Source organism: Suncus etruscus, chromosome 5 (assembly GCF_024139225.1).
Source record: "Suncus etruscus isolate mSunEtr1 chromosome 5, mSunEtr1.pri.cur, whole genome shotgun sequence".
In the NCBI taxonomy this organism is placed as follows: Eukaryota; Metazoa; Chordata; class Mammalia; order Eulipotyphla; family Soricidae; genus Suncus; species Suncus etruscus.
This window is the reverse complement of record NC_064852.1, coordinates 71,465,628-71,484,448: the sequence shown is the minus strand read 5'-3', so window position 1 is coordinate 71,484,448 and position 18,821 is coordinate 71,465,628. Positions and strand designations below refer to the sequence as shown.

The 18,821-nt window shown below is 42.1% G+C and overlaps 1 protein-coding gene across 1 annotated transcript in view; it reads right to left on the bottom strand.

The window, feature by feature from the left end:
• The window catches only part of MYO7B (myosin VIIB), a 74,313-nt gene that overhangs the window by 32,949 nt on the left and 22,543 nt on the right, over positions 1-18,821 (bottom strand). The window contains exons 8-18 of the mRNA XM_049773093.1: positions 18,285-18,438; positions 16,815-16,891; positions 15,478-15,597; positions 15,086-15,228; positions 13,980-14,190; positions 13,334-13,469; positions 12,442-12,605; positions 11,066-11,203; positions 8,079-8,231; positions 4,385-4,483; positions 3,342-3,436 (exon numbers count right to left, since the gene is read on the bottom strand). Of these exons, the coding sequence (XP_049629050.1) occupies positions 3,342-3,436; positions 4,385-4,483; positions 8,079-8,231; positions 11,066-11,203; positions 12,442-12,605; positions 13,334-13,469; positions 13,980-14,190; positions 15,086-15,228; positions 15,478-15,597; positions 16,815-16,891; positions 18,285-18,438 (1,490 nt within the window). The remainder of the gene's footprint in view (positions 1-3,341; positions 3,437-4,384; positions 4,484-8,078; positions 8,232-11,065; positions 11,204-12,441; positions 12,606-13,333; positions 13,470-13,979; positions 14,191-15,085; positions 15,229-15,477; positions 15,598-16,814; positions 16,892-18,284; positions 18,439-18,821) is intronic.

Sequence of the window (18,821 nt, the reverse complement as noted above, 5' to 3'; positions counted from 1 at the left end):
GAGTGTCAAATGGATGAGGCCTAATAAAAAAAAAAAAAGAAAAGAAAAGAAAGAAAACAAAATAAAGTGGCAGACTCAATCTTTAATATGTAGATACTTATATCCAATAAAAAAGGTCTAACTTTAACAATTAAAAGGCAGATTTTTTCCCTGTCCTTCAGGCTTGGGAGGGTCTCTCTCTCCCTTCCTGGAGCAGGATTTTTAGCAGCACGGGCGGGCAGCTGGCAGACCTCCGCATGTGCCAGCGGCCTTTTGGCCTGGCCTAGGGTAGGGGGTCCCGGACCTGGGTCACCCGGCCCCCCTCTCCCCCTTTCCTCCGGATCTCCAGGTGGGTTTCTGGGAGGAGCTGATGGGGCACCCTGGGTTTTTCCCCACTCCCAGGCCGGGTCTGGGGACCGGCCTAGGTTGGGCTTAAATCCCTGTCCTTCAGGCTTGGGAGGGTCTCTCTCTCCCCTCCTGGAGCAGGATTTTTAGCAGCACGGGCGGGCAGCTGGCAGACCTCCGCATGTGCCAGCGGCCTTTTGGCCTGGCCTAGGGTAGGGGGGGCCCGGACCTGGGCCTGACCTGCTCCAGGGTTGGCTTATAGCGTGGCGTTTGATCTGGGTGGTGGCAGATAATTGCTCAGCTATACTCAGGCTGTCACTGGCAATTTCATACCAGTCTACATTTTGTAACCGCGCGGGGGCGCTCTTCCCAACCACCAGTACCCCTGATTTACCCTTCTTACCTTCAGTAACAAACAGTTTTAATCTCTGTCCAAAGACATACAGTAGATCTTACAAATCTCAGAACTATTTAGAAGGACATAAATCGAACACATATTGAACACATATATATTTTGAATATTTTATGATTATTTTCTTTAACTGCTGTAACTCTCTATATATTCTTCTACCATCATTTTTCTATCCACTTTTCATCTTGTCTTTTCTTTGTAAGCTGTATAGTAAGGATTGTTGGTGGAACTGTCCCTCAGTTTGATGCCTATGATTGAACTATGTCATGGAAATTGCTGGTCTTGTTCCTATTGCCTCCAAATGCACCAATAACGCTTCATGGCATTGATCCTTGTTTGCATAGACACATTAAAATGGGAAAACACTATACATACAGATTAGTTATTATCTAATAAATCTCATTACAATGTACCTTACACCCTGAACATTGATATAATGACCTGGCACAGGCCTCAGATGAATGGGCATTCTCCATTCACACTGGAACCAGGCACGCTATCTACGAAACATCCAAGGTCTTTTATAGCAACAGTTGGAAGCAGTCCTCTACCAGGAAAGACACTACCAAGGGTCTGACATCGACCTCCTAAAAAGACACCTCCGTTTACACTGAGAAGACGTGACAACAACAATGACCTGCTCTACAGGACATGGTTCTCTCTATTGCCCCTTAAGTGTGAGATGAAACGAGAGAATGCTCTGCATCATCCTGACTGCTATAGGAGACATGTAGACTCCAGGATCTTTAATACAGAAGCATGATACCAACAACAGAGACTATGTGAGGAATGGAGGTGTATTGCCACTACAGACGATGACTTGAATTGGACAAACTAGTTTGCCTGGAGCCTAGAGTCAGTCCTGTGCCAGGAAACTTCAGGGGTAGGGTCTCCATCTATTTAGACCATAATTTGTCTTTCCATGTCCCTTATGTTTTGGTGGGCCTATGCAAACAAATGCCACTTTAATATCGTTTTTTACTATGGTCCCTTGACTCCAATCCTTAAGAAAAACAACCCACTAAAACTTTTGAGGTTAATTTAAACTAGTAAGCATGTGCATGGATCTAGATAAATGTACTTTGCCCTCAATGTTTAAAGAGTTACATAAGTCTAATATCTTTAGATTATATGGTGTGCTGCTAAGAAATAATATGTACTACAACGGGGGATTTGAGAGACAAAGTAATTGTATGGTACATGGGTTCAGTTTTGTTTTTCTTAATGTTCTTTGGCTGAAAGTATAAGGCTGGGATATCATCGATGGGACTACTGAGAATCCTGTTTATGGGTGATTGGGCTTCCACTGTAACTTTACCCTGTCCTCTTTCTTTGCATCTTTGTTGTCATAATTAAAATAAAAAAAAATTAAAAAAAAGGCAGATTTTTATAGAATTAAACCTCGGGTTCTAAAGCCAAAACACTGGAGAGAAGTGGGCTGGAAGCACCCACACACACACACACACACACACACACTCTTCAGGAATTCCAACACCTAAGCCTTCAGCTCCTAAGAAGTTATAAGGTCTGTGGAAGTCTGAAAACTCAAGAGAACATCTTCCTGAAAGTCCAAGTATTCATTCTGACCACACTTGGAAGTGGGATTAGGTGATCTAAACACCAATCTAAGGTGCTACATTTAAAGATGTTTCCATGGAGCTGGAGAGATAGCACAGCGGTAGGGCATTTGCCTTGCATGCCCCCGACCCAGGAAGGACCCTGGTTCAATTCCCCACATCTCATATGATCCCCTGAGCCTGCCAGGAGCATTTCTGAGCACAGAGCCAGGAGTAACCCCTGAGCTCCACCTGGTGTGATCCCCCCCCCAAAAAAAAAGAATGTTTTCAACCAATAAATAACAAGGCATATATTGAGTGGGGTGGGATCAGATCAATCCCACAATCCAATTAATCCCACAGATATTGGTGCAATTGATTTAAAAGTATGACTTCATAAGAGATTAACTTAAAATACAGACCTAGAAAGTAGTTTATTTGTTGTACTTAGCAATTGAAAGGCCTGAATTCAATCACAACTTCCTTCATTATGGCTCTGTTCAAGGAAGAATCAATTATGGGTTAGCTATGTTCTATTTTTCTCATTCCTGAGTTTCTTCCTTTCTTCCTGTTGGGGATGAGCAGTGGAATAATGCAAGAGCAGCACTGCACAGCTCTCTGGGTGGGCATGGTGGAGTTGTGAAAAACAGTAACAGTGACGCTTGCTGAACCTAGACTAAAGTAAAAGTGTCCCATTCTACTCACCAAGAAACTGTGGCAGAGATAGTTCTTTAGTTTCTCCCAAACCTTCTACCTTACAAACCTCAACTCAGAAATTCTATAAACCAACTGAAGGAGAAGACCAAATTAGAGTTGCTACCAAATTAGAAGTTTCATTTACTTCTTGGTGGTATGACATGTTCCTCCCAACTCCCCAAGCATTTAAATCATATATTAGAATCTTTGAGTAACACAGGCTGCAGAGGGCCTGATCAGGTTCCTGCATCTCAGTAACCTGAGATGTTATAATTGATGAGCCTGGTTCTTTGGACAGAGAACACAGTGTGGAAAGAATATGTACTGAGAAGGCGCTTGAGCCAGGTTTATACCTGTATTTGTAGCCTCGCAGGACTCGCTGAATGCTGATCGCCGCTCGGTCCAAAGCCTGGCTCCTCTGTATCTCTAGCAGAGTGTCTTGGTTATTCTGGAGGAAGACATCTCACTATATAGCTGTCTTCCCACAAGCACAACCCCCAAGGGCAGGGACTCTGTCTCTAGTAGTCAGGATTGTCAGATTTTTCTTAAAAAAAAAAAACATTTTCTGCTCTGAAGAACCCAATGAGGAGGGGCGGGGAGAGAAAAAATAATTTCCTGAAGTTGTGCTTTATTTCCAAGTGGGCATGTGAAATATACCTTCAGCTGTGTTGCATACTCATGCTCGTTTCAGTAACAAAATGTTTCTGGGCCATAGGGTAGGATGCAATGTGTTTCTTAAGCTTAAGACTCTCCTGGGTCCACTTGCAGCCTTCTACTCCAGTCTATAGAAGGCAGGGACTGCCAACCCAGTCACGTTAACTCACTCACCCTGAACCAACCTCTCTGGGTACCTTCGAGTGGAGATGAGATGCACAGGGTTTGGGGCACTGTTTCAATCAGTCTTGGACCAAGCAAGTATTGTGCCTCTATGTACCTAGGAGTTATAGGACACTAGAGACACAGATGAACTAGACCTTCAACCGTGGGCTAAAGGAACAACCAGAGATGGTGGAAGAATGGAGAGTTGGACAATCGCCTTCCACATGCTTGCCTTACTCTCTCTAGCTTGCTTGTGTCACCTCCTAAGTGGCACTGGGGGCTACCCAGATGTACTTCCTCTGCCAACCACACCTTTAGTGGAATCTGAAGCCCCTTTGTTTCTTTCTTCCTGTCTGCACCAGGCCCCAGCACAAGCAGAATCCACAGATTGACAAATAGACCAACAAGAGTATTGGGGCCAAGAGGTACATCTAGGTACATACAAAGGTGACTGGACAAAAACTTTCTATACAATATGCCTCACAAGGGTACAGACCAAGATAGCTCAAAGTAATGTCTCAGAGAAGACTCTGTCTGGAGGGCAGGCTCAGGATCTGGATGCTTCTCTGGATCTCACCTTCAGGAAAATTTTGGTCTTTCCCACTTTCCAGTCTTTGTCAGTCCCCAGCCACATCTCTGCAATGCGTAAGGTCATCTGGCGAAACTTGTCCCGTAGCTGCCAAGAGGAAACAGGGGAAGCTTGGTGGAGTTGGAACAGGAACTCCAGATTGGGAGGCTGAGCCCCTCCTCCATGGCTTCCTGGGAAACCCAGTCTTCCTCCTCCCACAGGCTTCATTCAAGGGACTGACCACAGATGCAGGACACACGTTCAGGGCAGATACAGGACAAAAATACAGAATACAGGTACAGGGCATAGGTGCAAGTAACAAGTTCATAAAAGTGCCCAGAGTCTAGTCCAAAAGGATACCACAATTTTGAGAGGTTAGAAATCTTACTGTCCAAATTCCAAAAAAAAAAAAAAAAAATGGGGCCGGGTGGTGGCGCTGGAGGTAAGGTGCCTGCCTTGCCTGCGCTAGCCTAGGACGGACCGCGGTTCGATCCCCCGGCGTCCCATATGGTCTCCCAAGAAGCCAGGAGCAACTTCTGAGCGCATAGCCAGGAGTAACCCCTGAGCGTCACAGGGTGTGGCCCAAAAACCAAAAAAAAAAAAAAAAAAAAAAAAAAGAAATCTTTTTTTTTTTTTTTTTTTTTTTTTTTTTTTTTTTTTTTCCTTTTTCTTTTTTTAATTATCTTTATTTAAACACCATGATTACAAATATGATTGTAGTTGTATGATTACAGTCATGTAAAGAACATCCCCCTTCACCAGTGCAAGATTCCCACCACCAATTTCTCAGATCTCCCTCCTCCTCACCCACCCACACCTGTACTCAAGACAGGCTTTCTATTTCCCTCATTCATTCACATTATTATGACAGTTTTTAGTGTAGTTATTTCTCTAACTGCACTCATCACTCTATGTGGTGAGCTTCATGTCATGAGCTGCACCTACCAGCCCTCACCTCTCTTGTCTCTGAGATACTGTTAAAAATGTCTTTCATTTTTCTTTTTGTGTTTTTTTTTGTGTTTTTTTGGGGGGGTCACTTTTATAATTATCTTTATTTGAACACCGTGATTACAAACATGATTATAGTTGTATGATTACAGTCATGTAAAGAGCACCCCCCCTTCACCGGTGTAACATTCCCACCACCAATTTCCCAGATCTCCCTCCTCCCCACCCCCCTACACCTGTACTCGAGACAGGCTTTCTACTTCCCTCATTCATTCACATTTTATGATAGTTTTCAGTGTAGTCATCTCTGCAACTGCACTCATCACTCTATGTGATGAGCTGCATGTCCTGAGCTGCACCTACCAGCCCTCATCTCTCTTGTCTCTGAGATATTGTTAAAAATGTCCTTCATTTTTCTTAAAGCCCATAGATGAGTGAAACCATTCTGCGTCTTTCTCTCTCCCTCTGACTTACTTCACTCAGCATAATAGATTCCATGTACATCCATGTATTGGAAAATTTCATGACTTCATCTCTCCTGATGGCTGCATAGTATTCCATTGTGTATATGTACCACAGTTTCTTCAGCCACTCATCTGTTGAAGGGCATCTTGGTTGTTTCCAGAGTCTGGCTATTGTAAATAGCGCTGCAATGAATATAGGAGTAAGGAAGGGTTTTTTGTATTGTATTTTTGTGCTTCTTGGGTATATTCCTAGGAGTGGTATAGCTGGATCGTATGGAAGCTCAATTTCCAGTTTGTGAAGGAATCTCCATATCGCTTTCCATAAAGGTTGTACTAGACGGCATTCCCACCAGCAGTGAAAAAGAGTTCCTTTCTCTCCACATCCCCGCCAGCACTGCTTGTTTTCCTTTTTTGTGATGTGTGCCAATCTCAGTGGCGTGAGGTGGTACCTCATAGTAGTTTTGATTTGCATCTCCCTGACGATTAGTGATGTTGAACATCTTTTCATGTGCCTTTTGGCCATTTGCCTTTCTTCTTTTTCAAAGTGTCTGTTCATTTCTTCTCCCCATTTTTTGATGGGGTTAGTTGTTTTTTTCTTGTATAGTTCTGTCAGTACCTTGTAAATTTTGGATATTAGCCCTTTATCTGATGTGTATTGGGTGAATAATTTCTCCCACTCAGTGGGTGGCCTTTGTATTCTGGGCACTATTTCCTTTGAGATGCAGAAGCTTTTCAGCTTAATATAGTCCCATCTGTTTATCTCTGCTTCCACTTGCTTGGAAAGTGCTGTCTCCTCCTTAAAGATGCCTTTAGTCTCAATGTCCTGGAGTGTTTCACCTACATGTTGTTCTATATACCTTATAGTTTCAGTTCTGATATCAAGGTCTTTAATCCATTTGGATTTTACCTTTGTATATGGTGTTAGCTGGGGGTCTGAGTTCGCTTTTTTGCAAGTGGTTAACCAGTTGTGCCAACACCACTTGTTGAATAGGCTTTCCCTGCTCCATTTAGGATTTTTTGCTCCTTTATCAAAAACAAGGTGGTTATATGTCTGAGGAACCTTCTCTGAGTACTCAAGCCTATTCCACTGATCTGAGGGTCTGTTTTTATTCCAATACCATGCTGTTTTTATAACTGTTGCTTTGTAATACAACTTAAAATTGGGGAAAGTAATGCCTCCCATATTCCTTTTCCCAAGGAGTGCTTTAGCTATTCGAGGTTGTTTGTTGTTCCAGATGAATTTCAGAAGTATTTGATCCACTTCTTTGAAAAATGTCATGGGTATCTTTAGAGGAATCGCGTTAAATCTGTACAATGCTTTTGGAAGTATTGCCATTTTAATGATGTTGATCCTGCCAATCCATGAGCATGGTATGTGTTTCCATTTCCGCGTGTCCTCTCTTATTTCTTGGAGCAGTGTTTTGTAGTTTTCTTTGTATAGATCCTTCACATCTTTAGTCAGGTTGACTCCAAGATATTTGAGTTTGTGTGGAACTAATGTGAATGGGATTGTTCTCTTAATGTCCATTTCTTCCCTATCATTATTCGTGTATAAAAAGGCCATTGATTTTTGTGTGTTAATTTTGTATCCTGCCACTTTGCTATACCAATCTATTATTTCTAGAAGCTTTTTGGTAGAGTCTTTAGGGTTTTCTAAGTAGAGTATCATGTCATCTGCAAACAGTGAGAGCTTGACTTCTTCCTTTCCTATCTGAATTCCCTTGATATCTTTTTCTTGCCTAATCGCTATAGCAAGTACTTCCAGTGCTATGTTGAATAGGAGTGGTGAGAGAGGACAGCCTTGTCTTGTAGCTACTGGACTCTGGGATCCAAATTTGGAGATGGCAGGAAGGTCTTCCTGTCCCAATTAACACCCTAGGCACCTATCATCCCCCTGACATTCTGCTTCAAATTGCAGAAACTTCAGGTTGAAGAAATATAACAGCCTTGCATAAAGTGGGTTCCCCTGGAAACCTATATGTCACCCAATTCCTATATGAATGATCTCTAAATGCAGTCAGAAATAAGCTTTGATCACAGCTGAGTGTGGCCCAATAACCAAAAGGAAATAAAGTCAATAATGTCAAAATTCATAACATTTTGGAATGAGGGTAATCAGCCCCTTGCACCAAGAAGATCAGGGACATGGAGGGAATAAGATGAGGACATTAGTATATGGAAAGGGGAGGTGGAACCCAGGTCAATTCAAAGCTTGGGAGCCAGAGATGAACTAAAGGTGAGCTAGTCTCCTCCTTCTGGTCCAATGCACTCCAGCTGGCTGGTACACATACCTGTCGGCTCTGGACAGTGGGTAGTAGAACACGGAATCGGTGTGAGAACTCCTCAAATGTGTAGCGGATGGGAAAGCCTGATTTGCGGATATGCACCGTCTCCATCATACCAGAGTACCGCAGCTGCTGGAGGCATAGCTCCCGGTCAAAGAGCTGCATAGAGAAGCGTGAGAGGGACTTGAATTCTTACTGCCAGGGAACCCCCAATCTAATTGCCTTCAAGTGAATGCCATCTCTTACAGCAGCTAGCCCTGCTATCTACCAGGTATCCCCAATGCAATAGCACTACACAAAAGCATGGTTAAATTAAAGTTCTTCTTTTATGAGAGTTATTTGGTCAATGTTGCTGAAAAGTCCTTATGATATTTCCAAGGAAATAAAAATGGAATATACAGATACTGAAATCTACAAGAACAAGTGTCTGTAAAGTAGTATGAATTTAAGTGGAGGTCTGAGCCATGGACCCAAGAATCTATACAGCTTGGTTTTTAGAGAGTTTTTTTCCTACCCTGACCTTCCAGGCTCAAGTTTCTAGAAACCTGGAGCATCCCTAACCTGGCAAACCCACTAACAACTTGGAAACAAGGCCACAGAGATCATAGTGTAGAGGAGCACAAAACAGCTAGTCTTTGAGAACCAGTCTATTTTTATTTTTTTTAAGAGTTGGTATTTCTTGAACAGACAAGTTCTCAAAGAAGAAATACAAATGGCCAAAAGGCACATGAAAAAAATGTTCCACATCACTAATTATCAGAGAGATGTACATCAAAACAATGATGAGGTACCATCTCACTCCACAGAGACTGATACATATCACAAAGAAAAAAAAGTACTGGCAGGGATGTGGGGAGAAAAAAACTCTCATTCACTGCTGGTGGGAATGACCTCTAGTCCAGCCCTTATGAAAAACAATATGGAGATTCCTCAAAAAACTGAAAATTGAGGGCCAGAGAGATAGCACAGTGGTAGGGCATTTGCCTTGCAAGTGGCTGATCTAGAACTAATGGTGGTTCAAATCCTGGCATCCAATATGCTCTCCCCCCCCCCCCCCCGCGCCTGCCAGAAGCGATTTCTGAGCAAAGAGCCGGGAGTAACCCCTGAGTGCTGCTGTGTGTGACCCAAAAACAAAAAACAAACAACAAAAAAAAAATGGAAATTGAGCTCCCATACGATCCAGCTATACTACTCCTAGGGATAAGCCCTAGGAACACAAAAATGCAATATAAAAATCCCTTCCTCACACCTATATTCATCACAGCACTATTTACAATAGCCCGACTCTGGAAACAACCAAGATGCCCTTCAACAGATGAATGGCTAAAGAAACTGTGGTACATATACACAATGGAATATTAAGCAGCCGTCAGGAGAGATGAAGTCATGAAATTTTTCTATACATGATGGACATGGAAACTCTTATGCTGAGTTAAATTAGTCAAAGGGAGAGAGAGACACAGAATAGTCTCACTTATCCATGGGTTTTAAGAAAAATAAAAGACATTATTGCAATAATTCCCAATGATGAGAGCTGGAAGGACCGGTTTACGATATGAGGCTCACGTCAAAGAGGGGTGAGTGCAGTTAGAGAAGTAATACACTAACAACTATCATGGCAAAGTTAATTAGTGAGAGAAGTAGAATGTCTATCTCAAATATAGGCAGGGGATGTTGGAGAAGGGAGATGGTGGGCATTGGTGGTAGGAATGTTGCACTGGTGAAGGAGCATGTTCTTTTTGTGAATGAAACCCAACTACAGTCATGTTTGTAATAATGGTGTTTAAATAAAGATATTATTAAAAAAATAAATATTTTAAAAAAGAGTTCGTATTTCTCATTTATTCTTTACAACAACCCCGAGTGATGGAGGAACTTCCTGTCTTTGTATAGAAAAGATGCCTGTGGAGGATGCTGAGGTCCAGACCCTAAGTGGCCGAATCAGTGCCTGACCCTTCTGGAAAAACTTACCCTCCACCCACAAAAAAAAATTATTTTTTCAGAACTGTTTATATCTAAGGCACCCACAAAATTTGAACACCAATTGCCCCCACCCATGCTGTGACTCCTGTAATGGGAACCAACAACAAATAGGAGGCAGTAATTACCAGCATTCCATTCTTGTTCCTATAAGCAAGATCCATTACCTTTACCCTGAATGGAATATTTTTTCCTCATAAAAAAATTCTTTCTTTCATTCTTTCATCTTTAGATGGCATCCCTCAGTTTGTGAAGTCTATACTAATAGCCCCTGGATGGCATTTCCAGGGCCTTAAGTCAGGGATTTTGGTGCAGCTAACAGGCTCCGACTCCACAATCAGAGTAAACTGCTCTCCAAAGGCTGTTTGACTTTGAATCCCAGTGGTCAGGGGTTGGTATCAGTCTTTCCAATCCTCAAACTGTTCATTACCCCTTGTTTACACATGCTCCTGTACCTTAGCTTTCAGGCCTGGCCCTTGCTGCCCCCTGCAGGCAGGTGCAGTGCAAACTTTACTGAAGAGAACAAAGGCTCGGAGAAGCAAAGCACTTAATTTATTTATTGTATTCCCAGTAAAAAAAAAAAAAAAAAAAAAAAAAAAACGTATTCCTATTGCTCTGCATCCTCACTTGGCCAAGAACACAACACAGCAAGCAAGTGGCAAGGCTAAGGACTACATGATTCAAAGTCCTCCAGGTTGGAGACTGGAGCAATAGTACAATACATTGGGTGCTTGCCTCACAAGCAGCTGATTCAAGTTCAATTCCCAACAGCACATAGGGTTTCCTGAGGGCAAAGCCAGGAGTAAGCCTTGAGTACCACCAGATGTGCTACCCTTTAGCTCCCTACTTCATAAAAACCACCATCAAAATCACTGACCTGTAATGACCTACCTTGGCCTCCTTACCTCAGTATCATTGTGTAAAAATGAAGAACAAAACTCCAGGTGCCTTCAGACTTGCCCCAGAGATGTGCCTCCCCCTAGCATTGAGCATGCACCTGCTTCCCTCATTACCAGTGGCTTCTTGTACTCATTGGGTTTGATGCAGCGGATGAAATAAGGCTGGCCATTGTTGAGAATTTTCATTAGCTGGTCCAGAGACTGCTTGAACTGGCCAGCCAATGTAGATCTCTGCTTACTGGCATCTGTAGACTAAAAATGGCAGTTGAGGACAAAGTAAGGTGCTGAGAGCATAACCAGAGACACTGCTGACCCACAGCAATGTGTGAGTTTCTGCAAAGATCCTACAGGCAGAGACGGCTTCATTCGTTCAGTTATGCATTTGTTATCTGTAACCAGCTATGATTCATATGTTAGAGCAAGGAATCTGTCTAGAGGTCTCGCTACCCAAGTGGGGGTTGCAAGGTGACACTCCACATAAGAAATATAGAAGAAAAGATCAGCACAATCAACATTCACTTTTTGTCTCATTCATACACTTTTAGGTTTTATATAGGTTTTATTACTTTTATTTTTATATCATGTTTAATATTGCAACTGTGCATAGATTTAAAGGTGATGTATCAAAATTATAGATGCATGAGGAAGAAAATATGTCCCATCCCCAGGTATTATTGCTCCTAAGTTAAACCTTTTCAAGATCTATTGAACCTTAGCAAAAGTATCAGCCAAATCACACCATTCTAGACCAGTCCCATATGTATGTGAAGAAAGGGTCTAACTACTGATGTATGATAAGAACAGTAAAAGCAAGTTCTTTTTCTCCTGCCTTATAAAATAAGGTTCACAACATGCACAGATACACACTGTATGTTGATCCAAAATCTTTGTATAATTCTCTGGAGACTTCACAGGACCAAGATTAGGTGTGCACTAGCCTTAACAGTGAAGAGACTAGTCTGATTCCACATGGTAGTAGATAGGCCCACATCTTACCAGTCTGCTTTACCCTGAGGAAGACCAGGGACTCTTAGCTGCCCATCTCCCCAGCCAATAGTCTTTAATGCTACCATAGTCACAACGCACACATATCTCAAACTCAACAAAATACACATGTAATATACACATATACCTATTATATATGACATGCCACAATACTCACACATAATAGAAAATATGCATACATACTAGAAAAAACATTCATCTCACATGTAGAGACATTGTATATAGAATACAGAGTTAGTGAGAGAGAGACCTAATACCATTAACTGAAGTAGATGTGACACTGAAAATTCACCACGCATGCATAAATCAGGCACAGTCATTTGCACCTTACTCTACCCAAACAAAAATAGCAACATTCCATCCCTATTTTCACTCCATTTTTCATCCTGAGCACGCAGACTCCAAGCATCAAACCTTCCCATCTCAGATGTCTAACTACCAGGCCCTGAGAGTTGAGGCAGTCAAGAGGGACAACAGGAGCCCACCTTGAAAAGCTGGTTTCCTCTGTGAGCCTTGAAGATGGTCCTGTTGCTCAACTTGGTTTCTGTTGATTCCACATTAAATATTTGCTTCAGGAACTTGTTCTTGGAGGAGTAAGTCAGGGTGAGGATATCTGAGCTCAGCACATCTCGATTCTTCTCCAGGAAACCTACAAGGAAAGTAGAGCATGTCTGCCAATCCAAGCCAGTCATTGATGCTGACCCAGAATAGTTTGGGATGGATGTCATCCAAGGTCCCCTTGAAGTTTTCCTCACTCCTTCTCACATTCCTGTCTGTGAACCATGGCACCCATACTCTCCCCAGCAACATATTCTCTTTGGCCCTAGGAAAACACTTTCTTATTAATTTACCCAGGTCAAGTCTTGCCCAGTTTGTTATACCCACTTAAATGTCATCTATTCCAGGCAATTCTCTTGGCCCACAGTAAGGTGTGAGATCCTCATGCCTCCAGATGGTTCTACATGAGCCCCAGGGATAGGAGGAAGGGTCTAGGACTCTTCAATGCCTTTCCCAGTCTCAACACTCTGGGTAGAAATCTGGGCAGACCTTGAATAGAGCCAGTCTTTCCCACCCCCTCATTATCTTCCCAGTCTCAGTCATTACTATAACTGTCATATCCACTTAGAAACAAAATATTGTCAACATCAGAACAGGTGTCCATTCAGCACATCTTGACATTAGACTTCTGTCTCCAGAACTGTTAGAAAACCAACAATCTGAACCTGTCCATGGAGCTAGGCTATGGTTCAAGTCCAATCTCATTTCCTGTCTCATGTCTCAGTAAAATTATCTCCTCCCCTTACCCTCACACTTTCCAAATTTCCTTGGAATCTAACTAGATTTAGGAGGAAGGCATAGAGGAGAGGTTGCACTTACCTTCTACCTCATAGTACACCTTGCCAGCAAAGTGAGCAATGCCAAAACGGGTGTCATGAATGTTCCTGGGCTGTAGAAAGGCCTTATTATTGGCATGAACATTGTTCAATTTTTGCAGCATGGTGATATCTGTCCCCTGAAGAAAACACAGAAGTCCTGTGCGATGAGTGCCAGATTACAGGAATAGAGACATCAGTCTTCACACTCACCAGAATCACAGGTTTCTGATGAGAGTCAACCTAATTGTGCTCAGAATGTCTAAGGCCTCTCTACAGACAGGGAGCTTATGCCCAATAGCTGGTGACTTATTAAAGTGAGTGTGGGCAAAGGCAAAAGGTAGGTAGAATGTCTTGAGAATAGCAAAATATAAATTTCCTTTTCTTCCACTTTCTACAGCCTTGGTCCATGGAAACATAACATGGTTTGTGTACTTTCTAAATAACTTTTAACAGAAGCAACATTTGCTGAAACAGAGGAAAGTAAAGCTATCTTGTAGGAGATGGACCTGAGATAGTCTTGAAGGAATGGAAGATCTGGAAGGCTGGAATTTGTCCAATAAAGCCTAACAAGTGTGGATGCATATTTTTTCGAGGTTGCATCTCTGGAAAAGATTTCTGTGAAACTGAGGGACAACCTCAGGCTGTACCTGTGGAAAGCGGCTCTCCTCATCCAAGAGGGAAATGATGTTCATTGGCTTAAGGGCCAGCAGATCCAGGGTGGGCCGATTGTCAGTGTAGTGAATGTAGTCCCAGGCAATATTTTCTGAGCGGTACTCTTCCTGCTCCATGTTAAACACATGATGCACAAAGAACTGTTGCAGGTGCTCATTGGCAAAGTTGATGCAGAACTGTTCAAAGCTGTAAAGGAAACACCACCATGCAGAGGTGAGGCAGTGTGAGCTCCATCCTTATGGCAGTGAGCCAAACCACGGAACTGCTAAGCATCTGCAGATAGCCCATATGTGTATGCCCACAGTTACATATGCCCATCCATAGGAAACTCAAGCTATCAGCTAAAATACATAACCTCATATCTCTGTCTCTACCACCATCACATCCTCCACCCATGGTGGAAATAAATGAGAGCCCCAGAATGCATTTAGGTGTCTTTAAGATCTTTGCAGGATCCTCTGCTTCTATTGCCAACCTGACTCAGGGACAATCCTTGGGAGACAAGTGTCCAGGAATAGCACCAATTCCATAGGTATTGAGATGAGCTTCTGAGGACTTGGTTTGCCTGCTAATCCCTTCTTATCACCCAGACAGGCTCCTTACCACCTCTTACAGCATTTCAGTCTCTAGTCTGGTCTACTTGGACAATGTCAGAGATACTCTGTCTCATCTTACTCCTGACAAACTCAAAAGTCAGAAATGATCCACAAATCCCCTATCTTCTGCCTATTGCCCATTTTGTCGACCAATCTAAAGATCTGGCTGAATCAATGCTACTTTACTCTAAACTCACATGATTTTCAGGCTTGTGTTAATCACATATGGTTCTAGAAAGGTAACATGCTGGGGTCTCAGCTTGCTTCTTTGAATAACTTTAGCTATTTTCAAATATGAGAATAGCTGTGGAACTGTATAAACCTTCTAACTGTAGAAACTCTTGAGCCTGCCTCATCAGACTTACCCTCACAACTGAGAGGAAACAAGGATCCTATTCCAAGCCCAGAAAGGAAACTTTTTTCTTCCAATTTATCTACAGCTTATGTTTCATTTTATAAGAGCGAGTATACTTGAATCTTCATACCTATTTTTCTGGAAATTTTCAAAGCCAAATATATCCAGGAGGCCAATGGCCCTCCGTACATTTTGGGGGTCCTTTTCAGGTGGTTTAAAGATTGCAGCATTGATCTTCTTGACAATCCATAGGAAGAGGTGCCCATAGATGCCCTTAAAGAGATATGTAAAATAACTCATAGGCTTCAAAGCACATTATTGATACTGAAGCTCCCTCCCCAATTTTATCTGATAAGGCCCTACTGAATCTGCACTAGGCGCTCAGAGAGAATGGGAAGCACAGAAATCTAGGAGACTGGTTTGGGACTTGCCCAGTTGACCCTGCTCTTTCCTGATGCCTATCAATGAGCAAGAAGCTATGCTCAGTAGACATTCACCATGCCTTCTCCTGCAACTCCATACCTTGACAAAGGCATCCCTCCGGTCAGCTGCCTGGGTGATGTTGAGAGGCCTGATGACAAGCTCCCCACGGACAATGATAGAGTGCTTGATCAGACAGTCTCGAAGATCCTGATACTGTACCTGGGGAGTGAAATGATATTTGTGTAATGACTGATAGAGCAGAGCATGCTCTAGGGCTCTGAATGGCATGGGTCATGCCTTATTCTCTCTCACTATCACATATTACAAAGACAAGATCTGAAAATGAGAGCTGGACCAGGCCCAACAGGAATAAGAGCAATAATTCTGAAAAGGCCAGCCCACTACCATGCTAAATATCAGAGACAGAATATTTGGGAAAGAGACTCAGGCAGGTTGGACACTGAGCATCTATATATAATGTGATTGGTGATTTTTCCTTCTCATTCTATAAACTCCCCACCAGAATTACCAGTGAGTGTGTTGTAGAAAATACTGTGATGTCCCCAGTATAATGATTCTTCCCAGCCTTATACCTGACTTGTCTCTAAACCCAGTTCCATGAAAGGTCTGTAACTATGCAGAGGGCTAAAAGTGTGACACATGCTACTTCCTTCCTTAGAATAATACAACTCATAGAAAGATCTTATGGAACAAAGACACAGATAAGCACATTTAATTAAAGAAAAATTCCAATGAAAGGGCATTGGGTCATGCAGTTGATGGGTGAAGTGAGGATGCTGAGTGATAGCCAATTCGGAGTAGAAGAACCCGGGATAAGGGAAGAAATGTTTGGGGCCAGAGCAATAAAACAACAGAAAGGGTATTTGCTTTGCATATGGCTGCTGGCTTCAATATCTAGCACTACATATGGTCCTCTTAGCATAGTCAGGAATGATCCCTGAGCACAGAGCCAGAAGTAAGCCCTGAACATAGACAGGTGACCCCAAAACAAAAACAAACAATAAAATGTCTGTTTAGAGCCAGAAAGATAGTATAGCAGGTAAGGTTAAATAACTTTACTGCTTTACACTCAGCTGACCAGCACCATGGAGATAATTCCTTGAGTCTGTACAGAGTGACTCCTGAGTATAGAGTCAGAAGAAACACCTGAATACAGACAGAAGTGCCCCAAAAACAAAACATCTATGTAGGCCAATCCTCTTTCCTCCTACTTAGGATGATTAGCTCACAGCCCCACCCAAATTCTTACTCTTAAGGTCTGCAGAATCCCCAAAAACTGACCTGAGAACTAGGAGAAAGATAGGGCAGAATCAAGAATCTGGGATGATTCTGAGGAACATATCTCAGGACTCTATCAGGCCAGCTCTCTGGGCACAAGCCTAATGAGATCAGTGGCAGATACAAGGGCCAGCTACCTCCAGTAACTTCATCACGATGCCAAAGGCGGGTGTATCCATCACATCCGAGGAGTCTAAGTTTTCAAAGACAGCAGCTGTAGAAAGAAACAGTAACCGTGAGCACCAGTGCAGCTAGAAGTGATAGGACAATTGTCTTGGTAGGGGAGCAGGATAGACCCAGCCATGAGCCATACAAGGGAGACTAGAAGTCCTATAAAGGAGTCTATGCTTCTCAGGAGCCCCTTTCAGGAAGCCAGATGCTTTGACACACCTTGTATGAAAAAAATAGTCCAATTCAAAAAGAAGTTGAAGTGTTTGTCTAAAGGAAGAAATCTAGTACTCACAGGGGCAGATAGGGTCTTTAAGCAAGAAGATGAGTCATTAAAGACCCTATTTAAGCCCAGAAACCTGTGCATTCGCTTCCTCAGTGGTCACATGAAACTAAGGTTGACAGAGAGAGCATCCACTCAACCAAGTCCAGTTCCATTGTAGAAGTTTCCTGATTGATCTAATCTAGTGAAAGCTTCTCCTCTTTGAGTCAACCTCAACCTTTGTACTGCCATAATCTCTTCAAATATCACCTCCCTCTAATTCTGATTTTCTTTTTCTTTAGGATCCAATTACATGAATGCCACATTTTTTTTCACTATAATTACTCAGCCATCTACTCTTACTTTTTATTTTCTTCATGCTGTATTCATGGTTTCTTCTGACTTTTCTCAGTTTTCTCACAGACTTTTCTTACCCCTCCTCACATTTATAAAAAGTGGCTGTCAAATTCATTTATTGAGCTCTTGATTTTGTCTGTTTTCAATTTTAGACTTTCTATGTTGTTCCTTGAAAGATCTATACTGTCATTTTTTTATATTTTCCAGTCCCCTGTCTAAATTTTTATAGTTAGTCTTTTCTTAAATGTGACAAGAATGAGTTGTTTCTTTATAGTCTATGTCTGTTAGTTTCAACAACTGAAATCTTAGTGGAACCATTCTAATGTCTAGATATTTTTCTCATGGTATCTAACTTCTTTGAGCATTTTAACTTTTTGGCCACATTTTAGATGTTGTATCTGAAAACTGGCTTAAAGAAATAATTTACAGTCAATTGTTAATCATTTGTCAGGTACATGGGGTCTATTGCAAATCAGAACAGGATTAACCTCCAAAACCACCTATATGTTTAGAAAATGATCTGTAAGTTCATGCATGGCTTCATTTACTCTGCTCACCCATACTCTAAGGGGTTTTAAATCAAAGTAGAGGTGATTAAGTTGCCCTTCACCTTCAGAAAGACCTAGCCTTTCACATTTTGTTTTTCAAAATTTCCTACAAGGTCTACAAAAATCATAGGAAAAAAAATTTAATATAAACCCACAGTATAGGATTAGACCACATGACCGGGTGAACCCTTAGGTGAAGAATCCCAGGAAAATTCTTAATCCTCTTTTTCCTAGGGCCCCATAGAGTATGATTTTAGTAAAAGCAGAATTACCCATAAATTTCACATTTCCCAGGTGGAGAATGGCTGCCAACAGCTTGCTGAGGTCCCAGTTCTCCGAATCTGAGAACATAAGGATCTTCATGGCTGAGCGGACGTGAGCATAGTCCTTGGCATCATTGAGTCCCTCACAGGAAGTGCAATTCCCCTAAAGGAAAGAACAGTTCAGCTTTCTGGAGGATGCCCCAGACTCCCTACATCAGAAAGTAAGTAAGGGTCCAGGAATTCAACCAAAGCCCCAGATAAATGACAATTCACAAATTCTGGATGGAGCATGCTCAGAGAATACTCAAAATTATTTCTGGAGCAACATCATGATGCTGCATGCATGGACTCTGCAACAAGCAATGGTTATTAGTAGCTGTGTGATATTGGCAAAAATAATTAAATTTCTGAATCTCTATTTGTTATCTACTTATAATAAAGTTCACCTTGACCTCATCAGAGAAGATTCTTTTTTTCTTTTTTTTGATTTTGGGTTACGCTCATGGGTTACTCCTGGCTAAGCACTCAGAAATTGCTCCTGGCTTG